The sequence below is a fragment of the Ochotona curzoniae genome, unplaced genomic scaffold (assembly GCF_017591425.1).
Source record: "Ochotona curzoniae isolate NIBS_2020 unplaced genomic scaffold, NIBS_Ocur_1.0 contig_3819, whole genome shotgun sequence".
Classification (NCBI taxonomy): domain Eukaryota; kingdom Metazoa; phylum Chordata; class Mammalia; order Lagomorpha; family Ochotonidae; genus Ochotona; species Ochotona curzoniae.
The window spans coordinates 30280783-30298282 of record NW_024466004.1 but is presented as its reverse complement, the minus strand read 5'-3'; the positions used below and the strand labels follow the sequence as shown (position 1 = coordinate 30298282).

The window sequence follows — 17500 nt, the reverse complement described above, 5'->3', positions numbered from 1 at the left end:
CTTGTGTGATTAGATCAGGAAGCCTCATTCATGTTTTCAGCCTTTCCCTTCACATTCTGTGCCAGCACCACAGAAGAGGCCCCTCTCTTAGAGTACGCAGGGAGATACTTGATTTCAAAGACCAAAGTCCTACCCGTTCCAACATCCTCCTTGCGCTCTGGTTTTGATAAGGGAATCTCTCTTTTCTTATGGTGCTCCCTCACAAATGTTTCCTAGACAGAGCATCTGGTAAAAGGTGCGATGAACCTAGGTAACACGTGCTTTGGAAAGTAGATATTGGTAGTTCTCTTTCAGGTAGGAAGATGAGGGGACATCTGGAAGGGAGAGTCCAGGACTGCACTCTTGAGAGACGAGCTTCTCTTGGCCATGACTCTTTCTATTTCTTCTGAAAATAAATGTTTAATTCACCAACCTATTATAAGTATCATCAAAATCAAAGGATAATATCTGATTCTCCCCCATTTTGTAAGTATTGCATCTGATCAATATGAGAAACTGAAAGTACTTTGAACAATTTGACAAACGTGGAAGCACAATAAAAGGCATGTTGTCCTCCCCAGGGAGAGAATTTATAAACCAAAACCCAAAGGACTAGCAGTGTACTCTTGCCTTAGTCCTAGCTGCTGGAACAAAGTACTTGAACAAAGATCCAGTGGCTTATAAGCAACAGGTGGCAGCGTTTTACAGCTCTGAAGGCTGGTCATCCGAGATCAGGGTGCCAGCATGGCCACGCTCTTCCAGTTGCGGAACATCATGCTTTCTCTGCATCTTCATAGGACAGAGAGAGCAACCAAGAGTTCTGCAGCCCCTATCTAAGGTAACTAAATCCAAACATATCCCAAAGGCCCCCAACTCCTAATACCATCCTATCAGGTGTTAGAATTTGGGAAATATATAAGCATTCAGTCCATTGTAGCTATAGAGGATATAGTTTGCAAGACCATCTGACAAGGCAAAAAAATAATGCCTGAAATCCAGTTCTCATTTAAAGCCTCCATCTAGACACCCCAGCATGGGACGTCTTTCTGAGAGAAAAAGGGAGCCTAAATGAGCTCTTACACAGGGGCTGTGCCTCGTGACGGCAGAAGAGTATCGGGAAGGACAGTGGCCCAGCCCTGAGTAACAACTTGCTCCATCTGCATCCCACCCTTGAGTTTCTTAGGGGATAGGGGTCTCTTGGGAGCTTATATTTAAAGCATAAATGGCACTTTTAACACTGTTGTATAACTTTTAAAATATTCCTAGCCTGAAATACTACGTGGACTCATCAATGCTGCACTGTTTGACTAAACTAATGAATCATGGTTGGATTTCTCTGAGTCCATACGAGAGCTACGTACCAAACTGTGTTGTTGGAGAGCTCCTTTTTATGCTTCTCAAACATGGGCCTCCTGTTGGGTAGCAAATTATCAGAAAATACCCATCATTTCTGCAGTTCTTAGGAGTAAATATCCTGGACTTGAAGTTTTACTCTAAGATTTACTTACCAGTATTATACTAAGTGATGTATTTTTAAATGCAGTATCTGTAAATGTAAAAGAATTTTAACATTAAATTGATATTTAACAAGGGTATCAGACTCCCACCCACTAGTTTTAAAAACTGAGTGATGCTTACCTGGTCGTAGGAAATCTCATAACCTTCAAGAATAGTAATTTGTTATCACCCATAAATTTTTCATGGTTTATAATTGTTGCCATGCACACATTCAAAGTTGAATGGATAGGTTAAAATTCTGAATTTGTTTAGTTTGTTGTAGTTTGTGCTAAACTATGCAAGGCCCATAATCCATATCCTTGGTTACAGTTTTCAACCACTGGACTATAAAACACATCATCCGTATGCCCAATGAGAATATAAATAATCCCTTCAAAGTCGGAGAAAGAGGAAAACTTTGTGATATTTGCCTGATATTTTTGCATGAGCTAATTGGATTATTTAAATCATACTATCAAAACACATTTAAGAGCATTATCTTTTAATTTATAAGATAGTTTTTAAGGGCCTGGCGTGGTAGCATAGTGGCTAAAGTCCTCACTTTGCACACACCAGGATCTCATATGGGCACCAGTTCTAATCCCAGCAGCACCACTTCCCATCTACCTCCCTATTTGTGGCCTGGGAAAGAGGTGGAGGACTGTCCAAAGCTTTGGGACTCTGCAACCGTGTGAGACCCCCAAAAGAAGCTCCTGGCTCCTGGCTTTGGATCAGCTTAGATCTGGCCATTGCGGCCACTTGGGGAATGAATCAGTGCACAGACAATCTTCCTCTCTATCTCTCCTCCTCTCTGTATATCTGACTTTCCAATAAAAACAAATAAATCTTTTAAAAAATAACTTTCAAACATAAAGTCTAAAAATTAATAGGTAATGGACTCTTATAATTCATTTTAAAAATTCCTAGTAACTGTTAGTTACAAGTTAACTGTTTTTATTTAATTCTCTTTTAATTCTGTATCACCAAGTTTTTTTTTTTTTCTAATTTGAAATGGATGAGAAACTTTCTAGTATACTGTATGGGCTAAGGTAAAAAATATGAGATCAGATGTTTTAAAATACTGTTGGTCTTCCCAAGGGGAAAAGGAAAAAAATATACAAGGGCTTTTGCAAATTTATCCCTACTACTCAGAAATATCAAACAAAACTGAAGCTGAAACATGTGTTCTATTATAAAGGACCTTCATTTCTTCAGTTACAAAAATGGATTCGGTTTGATGCAGTGGTTAAGATGCCAGATGGGACAGCTTCCACCCCATATGACAGTGTTCAGCTTTGAATCCTCCGCTGCTCTGGAGTTGGGCTGTGAATGTACTCTCTAGGAGACAGCAGATGACGGCCTGAGTATTCCTGCTACCCACAAGGGAGACTGAGATCGAGTTTTTGGCTCCCTGCCCTGGTGTGGCACAGCCCTCGCTGACGTGGACATCTGAGAGAATGAACCAGCAGGTGCAAGCTCTCTTTCTCTGCCTCTTTCTGTTTGTCTTTCTTAGCCTCTCAAATAAATAGATTTTCTTAACACAAGGATTCTCTGGAACTCTGTAATTAGAGCCGGGATTAGGGCAAGGCTAGTAGGGTTCTTTTTGGGTACAACTGTTAAGAGGATGATCCCAAAACTCTCTCAGTTATTAAAAGTAACTGTTTTGGAGTTACTACTTTTTAAAACATCACAATTAGTGCAAAAAAGTGAGATAAGGAAAATATCAAAATTTTACACAGGGCCCAGCATGGTGGCCTAGCAGCTAAAGTCCTCGCCTTGAACGTGCTGGGATCTCATATGGACATTAGTTCTAATCCTGGCAGTTCCACTTCCCATCCAGCTTGTGTCCTGGGAAAGCAGTCAATGACAGCCCAAAGCCTTGGGATCCTGCACCCGTGTGGGAGACTTGGAAGAAGTTCCTAGCTCCTGGCTTTGGATCAGCACAGCACGTACTGTTAAGGTCACTTGGGGAGTGAATCATCGGACAGAAGATCTTCCTCTCTGTCTCTCCTCCTCTCTGTATATCTCTGACTTTGCAATAAAAATAAATAAATCTTTAAAAAATTCACACAGTAACAGGATTTCACTCTTCAACTGAAGAATCTCTCCTCTCATCCACTTCTCCCCAGTCCCAGCCCCATGCCATGTACTAGGGATTTGGGATTAATGTTGAATAATTCTGATAGTCAGCAGCTTGAGCAACTGAGTGATTCATTTAAAAGTACCACTTCTTCCTGAGTTATTTGATAAAATCGTGCTCTCTCATGTCAACAAGCTGCTTAGTTCTGCTCCATGTTCTTGCTGGGAAGAAAATGCATTGTGTTTAAAGACTTTCAACTGCATGCAAGCTTGACTCTTTTGAGATTCATTCGCCTTTAATTACTATCATGCCCCTGCTAGTTCTGACCTGCCTTCTCTCTTGAAAGAGAGACATATTCACAGGGAGAGTTGATGAAAAGCAGGAACAGTGTTTGCTGAAAAGGAAAATCAGCATAATTTGAGAAGCACGCAGGATGACTTGAAGGTGACATCAGTGTTTCAAAATGAGGCTTGATGAGATAAGATGGAGACAAGTGACAACATCGTAAGGAAGCAAAGAGGCAGCTAATGTGTTAAACATAAAACTGACTAATTTGGTGAGATAGTTGAAAAGTGGGACTGTTAGTAAACAACCTGTGAATTTTACATCATTTGCTTTCCAAAGTAGACTCTGAGCATGGATAAAGGCAGGAGCATGGAGTGGGTATTACAAGAATGGTGTTCATTAGAATGGATCATTAACATAAAGCTTTTTTTTTAATCCTACTTACCTCTTTTTCTCCCCCCCTTGATCCTAAATTAAGGAATTTATCAAATCAAATCAAGTAGTCAATCACTGACTGGTCTGGCTTCATCTGTTCTCTTTCCTTTGAATTATATTGATAGGAAATTTAGATATATTATTGATCAATTTTTTTTATATTTAGAATGTACTTATGGAAGAAATCAGATTTTCTCACATGGCTTTAAATCTTTTGGCTTTTTTCTGATCTCATCATTGTGATGTCATTTAGCAGTTTCTTGCTTCTGTCCTTCTTGTGAACTAATAACTGTTATAGAAGTTTGATCTGATTCAGGTTTAATATTTTTGATTAGACTATTTTGTAGATAGTGGTGTATACATATGTATACAGAGTCTGGCTGTCTCTTCTTGAGAGACATTGATGAGAATATTAGGAAATCCAATGGTTGTAATTTATGATTTGTTATTTCTTAATAGTGTCATGCTATAATTACTAACTGGACTATTTCTATAAATGGTTTTAAAAGAGTAAGAAGAAACATTAACATCTCTTTATTATAATAACATATAGACACATAATATAAAATATGTATATGTATTTATACAAACATACACTCATATATTTTAAAACATTAAAATGTTGATTCTGCCTGGTTCTTGTGTCTCCCTTGTTTCTCTTTTCTTTTATAAAGAGAATATGATTTTATAATATTCCCCATTTTAGAATCACTTTCACCTCTAGGGAAATAGACTGAGGATGGGCAAGACTAGAAGCTGGGAATTAGATTATGCAACTATTGTAATAATCTAGGTAAGAGGTGGTAGTAACTTGGGCCAGGGTGATAGCAATAAAGGAGGGACAAAGTAGTTGGATTTGGTGTGTTTTTTTAAGGTAGAATTGATAGGATTTGCTAAGGGATTGAATGTGGGAATGTGACAAAAGATGGGACTGAAAGAAAACTCTAAATTTGAGTCATAAGCATCTGGAAGAGGTGGTTGTAGTTGGCTGGCATCGGGAAGATGTGTTTGGAACTGGTGCCTAGGGGAGGATCATTGGGAACTCAGAAGAGATAAAGTCAAAATGAACAGCCCAGTGAGAGCACAGCTAATTGAATGACAAATCATCGATCTTGAGTGGATTGAAGTCAGCGGGAGGGAGATCTTGAGAGTGTTTTGAAGTCTCGTGCATTGACCCGTCTTTTGATTAATGATTGAGGTTATTTTGCCTTTGACACAGTACTTGGTATCAGCTGATATGTTGTGTGACAAGACGATCCAAAGAGGATCTTGACAGACTGACTCAGCAAAATGAACTTAGCCCAGAGGCCAAGCGCGTACCCTTAAATGACTGTCCTTCAATGTATAAGGTTAATCTAAACAAAGTCTTGCAAATGTGAGTTGCGCAGATATCGATTTTAGAAATAGCATTGTCATCACAACACGGTGTTTGTTGCAAATAGATTTGGCACAAAAATGCAATCTGCTCCTTCTTGGTTACATTCCCTTAACTAAGTGACGTTTATAAAAAGGCATAGTAAATTTACGATTATTTTAAAAATTAACTGAAACTGTATACTGCCTGAGAGACTCATCTTTCTAGCAACCACACTTATCCCCCTTAAAAATATATGTATTAGTAAAAATTAGACTTTGTGATAGGCTTCTGAAAGTCTTTTTGAAATAATATCTTTTAGAAATTCTCTAGAATCTCAAGCAAAAGTTCCCAGAACAAGTTTTCTTTTTAACCCTTTTAATTTTCCTGAAAACCACTCCTGTCTTCTTCTCCATCCCTGTTTCCCCTTCCCTCCCATCACACCAACCGCTTTTATCTGTCTTATCATATTTTACGTATGTTTCATAGTACTTCGTACAACCATTTTCTCTTTAAATTGTTAGAACGCTTTGAGACTTTCTATTTTCTTCTCTATTTTTTTTCTTAAAGATTTACTTACTTTTATTGGAAAAGCATAATTACCTATAGGGACGAAAGATCAGATTTTGGATCAGAGAGCTCATCTTGCTTTATGGTTTATGAGGTAATAGTTGCATCATTTTATTTCAAGGGTTCAAGGTAAAAAAAAAAAAAACAACCCTGAAAGTTACTTCTTTTCCAGGCCTTTCCTTTCACTTAAAGTAAATTTCTCTCTTCAAGTTTTAAAACGTGGAGGTGAGAGGTGAGTGCTCTGGAGCTGGCTGAGTTTGAATCCCAGCATGGCTGCTTACAGGCTAGGATATCTGGCACAGTTATGTAATTCCCTGTGTCTGATTGCCCTGATGGGGATGATAGTGGCATGGTGAATCTCATAGTGTTCTGTAAGAAGTAAAGATCAGTGCCTGGAATACAGAAAGCACTGTGTACTAGTCATTATTGCATAACCTAAGTTTTACTTAGTGTTGTTCTACGAAAGTATGGTACCTCAAACAGAAAGGTCCTTACACAATAAATGTCCAGCTTATTGAAATTTCCTGAGAGGAACCATCCTGAATAATCAGAAATGACACTCCAGAAATCCTCTTCACGTTTCCTTCCAGCCACTACCCACTCCTCAGGGTGAAGTTTGGGGGTAGGCTTTATTTAGTTTTATTTAATTAAAAGCAGAAATAGAGAGATTACATCCCCTGTTTCACTCCACAGATGCCTGCAACAGGGGGGTGAGGGTATGGGGGAAATGGCGAGGATGAGAAGTGCAGGGAGCTGGCCAGATCAAAGTCAAGAACTCCATCCAGATCTCCCACATGAGTGGTAGGGTCCCAAGCATTCCTGTCCTATTGTCTCTTAGGACAAATATTAGCAGGAAGCTTGAGTAGGGCAGGGGCCAGATTCCATCCCAGGCACTCAGATATTGACATGTGGGCTTTACAAGAGGTGCTTTACCTGCCATCCACAATGTCCACCCCAATAGCCTAAATTTTTAAAAATTAGATTAGTGGCAATTTGTTAAACCTTGATATAGCAATCGATAAGGAACTCATTTAGCAGCATTTTGGTTTTATATGGATAATTAAAAGTTAAGCTGATCTGCTGATCACTCATTTCACATTAAGTTATATTTTATTTTCTAGGTTGAAAAAACTCCTTGAACAAGAAAAGGCTTACCAAGCCCGCAAAGAAAAGGAAAATGCTAAGCGGCTCAATAAACTAAGAGATGAGCTTGTTAAGCTCAAGTCCTTTGCACTCATGCTGGTGGATGAAAGACAAATGCATATTGAGCAACTTGGCTTGCAAAGCCAGAAAGTGCAGGATCTTACTCAGAAACTGAGGGAAGAAGAAGAAAAGCTCAAAGCTGTTACTTATAAATCCAAAGAAGACAGACAGAAATTGCTCAAGTTAGAAGTAGACTTTGAACACAAGGCTTCGAGGTTTTCTCAGGAGCATGAAGAGATGAATGCTAAATTGGCTAATCAAGAATCCCACAACAGGCAACTCAGACTCAAGCTGGTCGGCTTAACTCAAAGAATCGAAGAGCTGGAAGAAACCAACAAGAATCTTCAAAAGGCAGAGGAAGAACTTCAGGAATTAAGAGAGAAAATTGCCAAAGGGGAATGTGGAAATTCCAGCCTCATGGCCGAAGTGGAAAATCTCCGAAAGCGTGTGCTTGAAATGGAGGGTAAGGATGAGGAGATCACCAAGACTGAATCCCAGTGCAGGGAACTGAGGAAGAAGCTGCAGGAAGAAGAGCACCACAGTAAGGAGCTCAAACTCGAAGTTGAGAAGTTACAGAAAAGAATGTCAGAACTGGAGAAATTGGAAGAAGCATTCAGCAAGAGTAAGTCTGAATGCACGCAACTGCATTTAAATCTGGAGAAAGAAAAGAACTTAACCAAAGACCTGCTGAATGAATTAGAGGTGGTGAAGAGTCGAGTTAAAGAACTTGAATGTTCTGAAAGTAGATTGGAAAAGGCTGAATTAAGCCTAAAAGATGATCTTACAAAGCTGAAGTCATTTACTGTGATGCTGGTTGATGAAAGGAAAAATATGATGGAAAAAATCAAACAGGAGGAAAGAAAAGTAGATGGGCTGAATAAGAATTTTAAGGTGGAACAGGGGAAAGTTATGGATGTAACTGAAAAACTGATTGAAGAAAGTAAGAAGCTATTAAAACTGAAATCTGAAATGGAAGAAAAGGTCTACCATCTGACAAAAGAGAGAGATGAGTTGATGGGAAAACTGAGAAGTGAGGAAGAAAAGTCTTCTGAGTTAAGCTGCAGTGTGGACCTGCTGAAAAAGAGACTGGATGGTATGGAGGAAGTGGAACGAGAAATAGCAAGAGGAAGGTGTCGAAAAGGATCTGAACTCACCTGCCCAGAAGATAATAAGATTAAGGAGCTGACGCTGGAAATTGAGAGACTGAAGAAACGTCTCCAACAACTGGAGGTGGTGGAAGGGGATCTGATGAAGACAGAGGATGAGTATGATCAGCTGGAGCAAAAATTTAGAACTGAGCAAGATAAGGCTAATTTCCTCTCCCAGCAGCTAGAAGAGATCAAGCACCAAATTGCCAAGAACAAAGCAATAGAGAAAGGCGAGGCGGTGAGTCAGGAAGCTGAGCTGAGACACAGATTTCGTTTGGAAGAAGCCAAAAGTCGAGACTTAAAAGCCGAAGTCCAAGCTCTGAAAGAGAAAATTCACGAGTTGATGAACAAAGAAGACCAGCTCTCTCAGCTCCAAGTGGACTATTCGGTCCTTCAACAACGATTTATGGAAGAAGAAAATAAAAACAAAAGCATGGGGCAGGAAGTCCTCAGTCTAACCAAGGAGTTGGAGCTTTCTAAGCGCTATAGCCGAGCCCTTAGACCCAGTGTGAATGGGAGAAGAATGGTGGATGTCCCGGTGACATCGACCGGGGTACAGACGGACACAATCAGCAGCGAAGCCGCGGAGGAGGAAACACCTGCTGTGTTCATACGGAAATCCTTTCAAGAAGAAAATCACATCATGAGTAACCTTCGACAGGTGGGATTGAAAAAGCCCATGGAACGCACCTCCGTCCTGGACAGGTACCCTCCAGCTGCGAATGAGCTCACTATGAGGAAGTCTTGGATTCCATGGATGAGAAAACGGGAGAATGGCCCCCCAGGAGTTCTGGAGAAAGGGCCCCGCACGAATTCCAGCCCAGGGCACCCAGGAGAGCTAGTCCTTTCACCAAAGCAGGGCCAGCCCCTGCATATTCGAGTGACACCAGACCACGAGAACAGTACTGCGACTTTGGAGATAACCAGCCCCACCTCTGAGGAATTTTTTTCTAGTACCACCGTCATTCCTACTTTAGGGAATCAGAAACCGAGGATAACCATTATCCCATCACCAAATGTGATGTCCCCCAAACCAAAGAGTGGAGATACTAGTCTTGGCACAGAAAGAGCCATGTCCCCTGTCACCATTACTACCTTTTCTAGAGAGAAGACTCCGGAAAGTGGAAGAGGCACCTTTTCAGACCGGCCCACATCACCCATTCAGATAATGACCGTGTCCACATCAGCAGCGCCAGCTGAGGTGGCAGTTTCTCCTGAACCCCAGGAAATGCCCATGGGAAGGACTATCCTCAAAGTCACCCCAGAAAAACAGACTGTCCCAACTCCAGTACGAAAATACAACTCTAATGCCAACATTATAACCACGGAAGACAATAAAATTCACATTCACTTAGGTTCTCAGTTCAAACGATCTCCTGGGACTTCAACTGAAGGGGTGAGCCCGGTCATCACTGTCCGACCAGTCAATGTGACAGCTGAAAAGGAGGTTTCCACTGGCACTGTCCTTCGCTCTCCCAGGAACCATGCGTCTTCACGACCTGGTGCGAGCAAAGTGACCAGCAGCATCACCATCACACCGGTCACCACCTCATCCACCCGAGGAACACAGTCAGTGGTAAGTGGGGGAGGGTTCAAAGCTCAGGAGTGGGGAGACTAACGCAGCATCCACGATCAAACAAAACCACATGCGCTTGTCTCCACCTGAACCCACTGGCACAGGGCTCCCAAAGTGTTTTCTATTCTGAGACATGAAAATTAGAAGACCTAATATTTAGATAAATTGGGCCACTTTTGAGGGAAAATTTCAAACATGCACATAAACTATGGAGACTTCTCATGGTACTTGCAAAGGTGATTTCTTTGACATAACAGCACTGAGTAACTATAAGGTTAAAATGTTGCTTTTATGTTTAAAATACCTGTTAAAATGGAAACTGAGGGAAAGGGTCAATATATAAGAAAAGTTAAAACTGTTCCTAGGATATATTCCTATAAACTAGATTTTTAGTATGCAAAATATTCAGGCATGTCTATAGTCATATTTTATTCCAACAGGAAGAAAAAAATTTTTATATAAAATGCTTTTAAAAGCAAAAAGATTGGTTCATATGCCTAAAATGTTTTATTTCATATTTTTAGAGAGAGCAGTTATTTCATAAATATTTACTTGCTAATTAGTTTGAAAAATGACTGATTATAAAAAGCATACCCAAAGTACAAAATCTAGAGCTTAAAAATAAATTCTGGATTTAAAACACCTGTAGTAATAGTTTTCATCTATTGGGGGCAAATTACTAAATTTAATTATAAAATAACATATCATACTTAGGCATTTTAAACTAAAATGCCAGGGACCCAGTGCAATAGCCTAGTGGCAAAATCCTCACCCTACATCCACTGGGACCCCATGTGGATGCCAGTTCATGTCCCAGCTGCTTTACTTTCCATACAACCCCCTACTTGTGGGCTGGGAAAGCAATGGAGTATGGCCCAAAGTCCTGGTACCCTGCACCCACTTGGGGGACCCAGAGGATGCTCCTGGCTTTGGATTGGCTCAGCTCTAGCCATGTGGCCACTTGGGGAATGAACCAGCAAATGAAAGATCTTTCTTTCTTGCCTTTTCTCTGTAAATCTGCCTTTCCAATAATCTAGCAGGCCAGAAATTGTGGTTCCAAGACTCTGAATAACTTTCTTTTAAAAGATTTATTTATTTTTATTGGCAAGGCAGATTTATGAAGAGAAGCAGAAACAGAAAAATCTTCCATCCACTGGTTCACTTTCCAAACGGCTGCAATGGCCAGAGTTAAGCTGATCTGAATCCAGGAATCGGGAGCCAGGAAACTCCTCCAGGACTCCCATGCAAGTGCAAGGTGCCAGGGCTTTGGGTCATCCTCCACTACAGTCCCAGGCCATGAGCAGGGAGCAGAATGGGAAGTGTAGCAGCTGGGACACAAACCAGCATCCATGTGGGATACTGGTGCTTGCAAGGGGAGGATTAGTCAATTAAGCCATGATACCAGACCCAACTGAATAATTTACATAACAGCATAAACTGAATTACGCTAAGAAAAATAGAAGCTCATAGTTTTAAGTATAGAAACAGTAGCTTATTTCATCATTTGCTCAATGTCATTTAATTTTCTGTGCATAGGCTGAAGACAGATGTCAAAGTGTGAATTGTCCAATTGCTTTGCCAGTAAAGCCTTAGTTGTCAGCTCTACAGGAAGTGCCTCGCATTCAAAATTGTGCACCCATCTCAAAAGGTTCAGTACTGCTTTTTAGGCAGTATCTTAATGTGATTAGGAAGGTTTTCCATCTTTCTGCTGTATTTTATTGAAAGATGGTGGAGCTATAAATCATATTCATAGCAGATTTTCCATTGTAATATCTTATTCCCATTTTTAAAGGTCAGATCAAGATAGCTTAATCTTCTATAGCAACATTTTTGACTACTGATTAACTGCCCAAGGATTTTGAAACTTGGATGTTGGATCTGTACCAGATCCCATAAAGTCAAGAACAGCAAAAGGCTTAGAACACACTTCTCAGAATTTGAATTGTGAGGTTGTCTCAAGTACATTTTAGGCATAGAGTTAGAGATGCTGGTATGCAAAGAGGAGTTTAAAAGTTCTTGAGGGAATGGAAGTTGGAACCTATTTAAGTGCTTTTGTAATAGAAGTGTGTACCTAACAACAACCAGAGAAGGCTTCACTGAGGAGGAGGTTTTACAGAGAAGGGGGATTTTCAAGAAGGAAAAGGGGAGGAGTACTGGAACAATATGTGTAAAGGGGTGACCGTGCAAAGGCACTTGGCGTGTCTGCAGGATGGTCAACAATTGGATTGTGTTTCTGCAGTTAAGTGGACATGGAGAGAAAATGCAAAAGCCTAAGATGGAGAACAAAACTAGAGTTACATGTTGAACGGGTCATGTGTCTTATTATGACATTGGTGTTCAGTTTTGCAGAGTTTAAGGGAGCCATTGAGTAGAGAAGTGCCTGCTGGATTCGTGAAGTAACACGAATTGAAGACAAACTGAAAAGGCTTCATGACAAATGGAGTGTAGAGGGTACTAGGATATCTAGTTTAGTTGCCCGGGGCGATAGAATGAGGAAAAAAGATGAGAAAATAGAAGAGCCAACTGTTTGAAGAGGAGAATAAGCAGCATTTGGGGCATGTCATTTATATTTGATATGGATGAGTGGGGGGAAAGGAAAACAGAAATTTCCAGAGAGAAATTGGAAGTATGAATCTTTGCATATGTTAAGAGAGCCCTGAAAGCTAGAGTTGCTTGAGCTTTGGCACGTGAGAGAAAAACTAAGGTGATTCTAATGAGAAATGCAAAACACCGAAGAGGGCTGATGACAGGTGCAGTGCTGCACCCGCAGAAAGGCCAAGTGGCACAGGGAGCAGTGAGGAACGGAGAAGGAGACGTCAGAAGGGGAGACTGACAAAGAAATCATAACAAGGGCGTTTGGGGCATTAGCAACGTAGTGAGCAGTGACAGAAATAGAAGCGTCTGAGATGGTGGGAGGAGAAAAACGAGCTGCCTCATCTGAAAGGGAGGAAGGTGAGACTGGAGATAACCTAGGGCAGTGAAGTAAAGCTGCACAATCCATGCTGGAGGCTTGTATTTTCTCTGAGAAATGGGATTTAAAGTCATCTTCAGAGAAGGTAGACAAGGTGGTAGTTGGGCACAGATGTGTCATGTGAAATATGAAGTCCAAGTTTCCTACAATTCTTTTGTTTGGAGAAGAGTCCTCCATCGGTGTCCTGTGTGTCAGGAGTGCTGCTGATGTTCGGATGATGGCATAACCCAGGGGAAGCTCACCAACATCTCTCTGTGTCTCTGTGTTTCTCTCTTACAGTCAGGACAAGACGGGTCAACTCAGCGGCCTACACCCACCCGCATTCCTATGTCAAAAGGTATGAAAGCAGGAAAGCCTGTAGTGGCAGCCCCAGGAGCAGGAAATCTGACCAAATTCGAGCCTCGAGCTGAGACTCAGTCTATGAAAATAGAGCTGAAGAAATCTGCAGCCAGCAGCGCTACCTCTCTTGGAGGGGGGAAGGGCTGAGGGCAGTGGCTAAGGGGGTATGTCGTGCAGATGCTAGTGCTGCTGTGAAAACAAACCTGTCTGTGCCAACTCCTTACACGTGCTAATTTAAGTTTTAACAGCCTTGTTCATAAAATAACCAACTAACAACCATGTATCTTTCCTATTTGTGCATTTGTTTTGATGCTAGGGAACAGAATTAATTTTTAACACAACTACTGTTTGCCGTGTGGTTTGTTGAAGATGCTGGTTTTTAGGCAAAACCTGACCTGTAGCTCCAGTTCTGCTTCTAGCAAGTAGATCCCTCAGTGAATCCAGCGGAGCCTCATGTTCTTCATCAGGAGGATGTGGGGGCTGGACAACGTGCTCTTCAAGGCTTTGTTTCACACTGTTTTATTTATCAAAGAATTCCTTATAAAATAGCACATAGTTTGTTGTCATTTACCAGCATCAAATCCTGAATTGAGATTGTGTTGGAAAAATAGATCTCCATAGTTAATACAGGGACTAGACTTCTAAACTGCAAAAACAAGAGCCTTTACTGTGCTTTCAAGATACTTTGAATGTGAAATAAAATGGAAATGAAATATGGAATCCCAAAAACAGAGTTTTACTTATTTGTATGTGTCTGTCTGAATTGCAACATCACCAAGATCTTCCTAGAATTTCATAGACAAACTTTTAGAACCAATAATGTCAGACTCTAGCTCCATTAACATGCACAACTCGTAGAAGTTATGGGGAGATCTGAGCAGAGTTCTCAAGTAGCCTTTTGTAGCTTAATAGATTGTGATAAAGAGAAAATAGCAGAATGTAACTTCTGAAATGTTAATGTGGAGAAAAATTTACATCCATGCATAGGTTGAGCTCAAATATGTTCCTCAGGTAAATGTAGACTTCAAATATAAAACCAGTTCATGACTTGGGGTGTGTGTACTGTGTGTGTGTTTTCACGTGTGTGTGTGTACGTGTGTGATGTGGTGGAAAGGGGGGCTGTTCCTGTTTTATTCATGATTGAACAGTTTTCTTGAATGTCAAGCATGTATTAATAAGCATGAGGTAATGTGAATGCCAAGCACCAAATGTATTTGTAAGATTAATAAAAGTGGACATTATGCTTCATAATTACATGACGACCAAGGAGCTCAAGGCTCTTAACCCACAGCTTAGGATTCCAGGGTGTCAGACCACACCTTTGCCAAAAAGTTTGCTCCAACAGGCTGAGCTTTATAAAAATACAACAACTACAAGTTGGAAATGTTTATTTTCCCATATCAGAATTTCTAGGATTTCCAAATGATATAAACACCATCTGCTCTTGATATTTGGGAAATGACAGATTTAAGGAAAAAGGTATGATTCATTTTTCAGCATAGAAACCAATGTTTTCATGAGAAAGGGCCTTTTCTCTGTGTTCTTTTAGACACCAGATTCCTATGAGGAATTTGACACTGAGTTTTGTATAGTGGTGGTAGATGGAGGTGCCTCACAATATTCACATCTGCTTCAATCTCAGTGGTGCACTATTCATAGCCTGAGCATTTGTAGCAGAAAGTGTTGCTTGATCCTGTTGAGACCATGCTGTCAGAGTGGGATCTTAAGACTGAGAGAAAGAACACTGTTTATGAAATATGATCTGTGCAAGTTTAAATAAGAACACCGACTTGTATTTTTAAACGGGAAATTTTCTCCCATTTTGTCAAGGATCTAACCCATTCAAAAATAAGGTTCTTCATAGTTTTTGCTAATGCCTGCCTAGCGTAGGTGAAGTATTTAACATTACTGTATCCTAACCTACTGTATTTGAGCAAACAGGAGTGTCAAAAGAACTCAATGACATTCCTTCTGTCTTCTCCTGACATTCTTGAGTGACTGTTATAATTGTGCTGTCACTTGCCATCATTTGTGCTTTTATCGTTTATGCACCATGCTTATGTCATTTCCTCCTGGAAGTCCATTCCATCTGCAAGGAGAATGCTCCAAAAGACTGCACAGTGTATGTACAGGATGTTTATACATCTTGATCTTGGGACAGAGCCATTTACAAAGTACAACTGCTAAGAACACTTGGCTGAATCACACATAGTCCCTTTTCAGAAAGGATTAAAAACAACCGCATGGAAGTTTTTCTTTGTAATTTTAGCACAAAACTATATTTATTGAATAGCTTTTGTTTAAAGCTACATATTTAGAAAGTAAGTCCACTGAGGATAAGAAGTGGAGGATTAAATGCATACCAACTATAGCTTTCATTTGGGAGGATGTTTTTAATATGTAATTTAATATGAATGGGTTTTTTTGGTAGGGATAAACAGGATTACATTTTTAAGATTTTTCTCTGTTCTAAAAAAATCTTACATAGTAAATTAAAAGGTGTCTCCCTATGACTGATGTGCATAGTGCTGTGTAGGTTCATCCTGCAGAATTCCAGGCAGGTAGGATCTTGTAGGGGTGGCAGCTGTGTTCCATTTCCACTGACTTCAGTGTGATGACACACTTAGGAACAGGGCCCAATATCCAAAGAGCTGGTTTTTCTCACCTGAGGATAACTTTTGTCTTTATTTTACAATTTTTTTTATTTGATAGGAAAGAGAGAGCACACACTCCCATTGTTTGGTTGAGTCCTCAAATACTTGCAACAGCTATGACTAGTCTTGGTTGAAAGCATGGGCCTTGAACTAAATCCAGGTCTCCTATATTGAAAGATGGCAGAGACCTAACTAGTTGAGCCATCAATCTTGCCTCCCAGGATCTGGATTCGCAGGAGCCTTGAACTGAGACCGGGAGGTGGATATTAAACCCAAGCACTTACAATAAAGGATAGAGGCATTCCAAACCAGCATCTTGATTGCCAGAGCAGTGCCCATCTCTGATCTTTGAGGGCATTACCATTTCAGGGAAATGAAAACATGACCAAGAATGTAAGCTGTAAAGAAGATTGGAATTTCTCATTCCCTTATAAATTCAGAATCCTGGGGAGTAAGACTTTCCTAATTGGGAGAACTGCAGGGCTGTAGATAAGGAGACAAGTATGTGGAAGACTGGAGAGCAGCGTGAACAAAATGATGAGGAGAAGGTATAGAGAGGATTTTCCAGTAAATAGGAATGTACTGTAAGGATTCCAAAATGTCCCCAACTGGTTAGGCTTAATGTTTTCTGTCTACTTCCTATAGGATCTCATGACTGGTTTTCTCTGTCTTCTGTGTTGTTTTAACTCATTTTTCCCCCTGCCAGCTACACCAGTACTAAACATGCCTCTTGTAGCTTAGCAGACTTCTTCCTTCACCTATGCAGTCCCCTATAGTTGTCTCCATCCAACTTAACTAAGCTTTCAAAATGCCCAACATTTTCTGCTTCTACGTAATGGTTTGCAATTATTATTCTTGTTTTTTTTTTCCATTAAAGTAATTCATATGCAAAGGGAAAATACCAGCAAGGCTTGACCACTCAGGTTTTCCCCTGTGGAAAATTACTTCTAATGCCAGCTGGCGCTTATGTTTGTATTTCCAAGTAATGGGCTGTACTCAGACTTTTATTTCTAGAGATTAGATATCTTTTGTCTTTCTACTATCATTTGATTGTCAACGATGTAGTCCTCTCAGTGGTCCTCTTACCCTTTTCCCCATTGTCCTGATATGATTACATCATAAGTGTTTTGATAAATCAGCAGCCAGAATGCATGCATTTATATGTTTATACATTTACAGTGTAAGACCTGTTTCCTACTGAGTCAAGTGGTATACTGTGACTATGCTGTCTTCTCCTTACCACTTTTTCCCCTTCAAAAGAATAATTGCTTTAATTTTTTATCTATTTGGTTTCCTATATATTTATCTTTATTTTTTCCAAATGCTGCATTAGTTCTGCCAAGCACTTATCAGTAATTTTCCCAAACACTTAAACACATCGGTTTCATATTTTCCCTTGGAGGCCTTCC

General features: G+C 40.3%; 1 protein-coding gene across 2 annotated transcripts in view; it reads left to right on the top strand.

Annotated features, from left to right (window-relative positions):
• Nucleotides 1–17500, top strand: part of FILIP1 (filamin A interacting protein 1) — a 183382-nt gene that overhangs the window by 156949 nt on the left and 8933 nt on the right. Inside the window, exons 5-6 of one of the 2 annotated variants that reach the window (XM_040983645.1) lie at nucleotides 7322–10127; nucleotides 13378–13435. In XM_040983645.1, the coding sequence (XP_040839579.1) occupies nucleotides 7322–10127; nucleotides 13378–13435 (2864 nt within the window). Of the gene's footprint in view, nucleotides 1–7321; nucleotides 10128–13377; nucleotides 14161–17500 lie in introns of those variants that run through there. The other variant, XM_040983644.1, reaches the window with a different exon arrangement.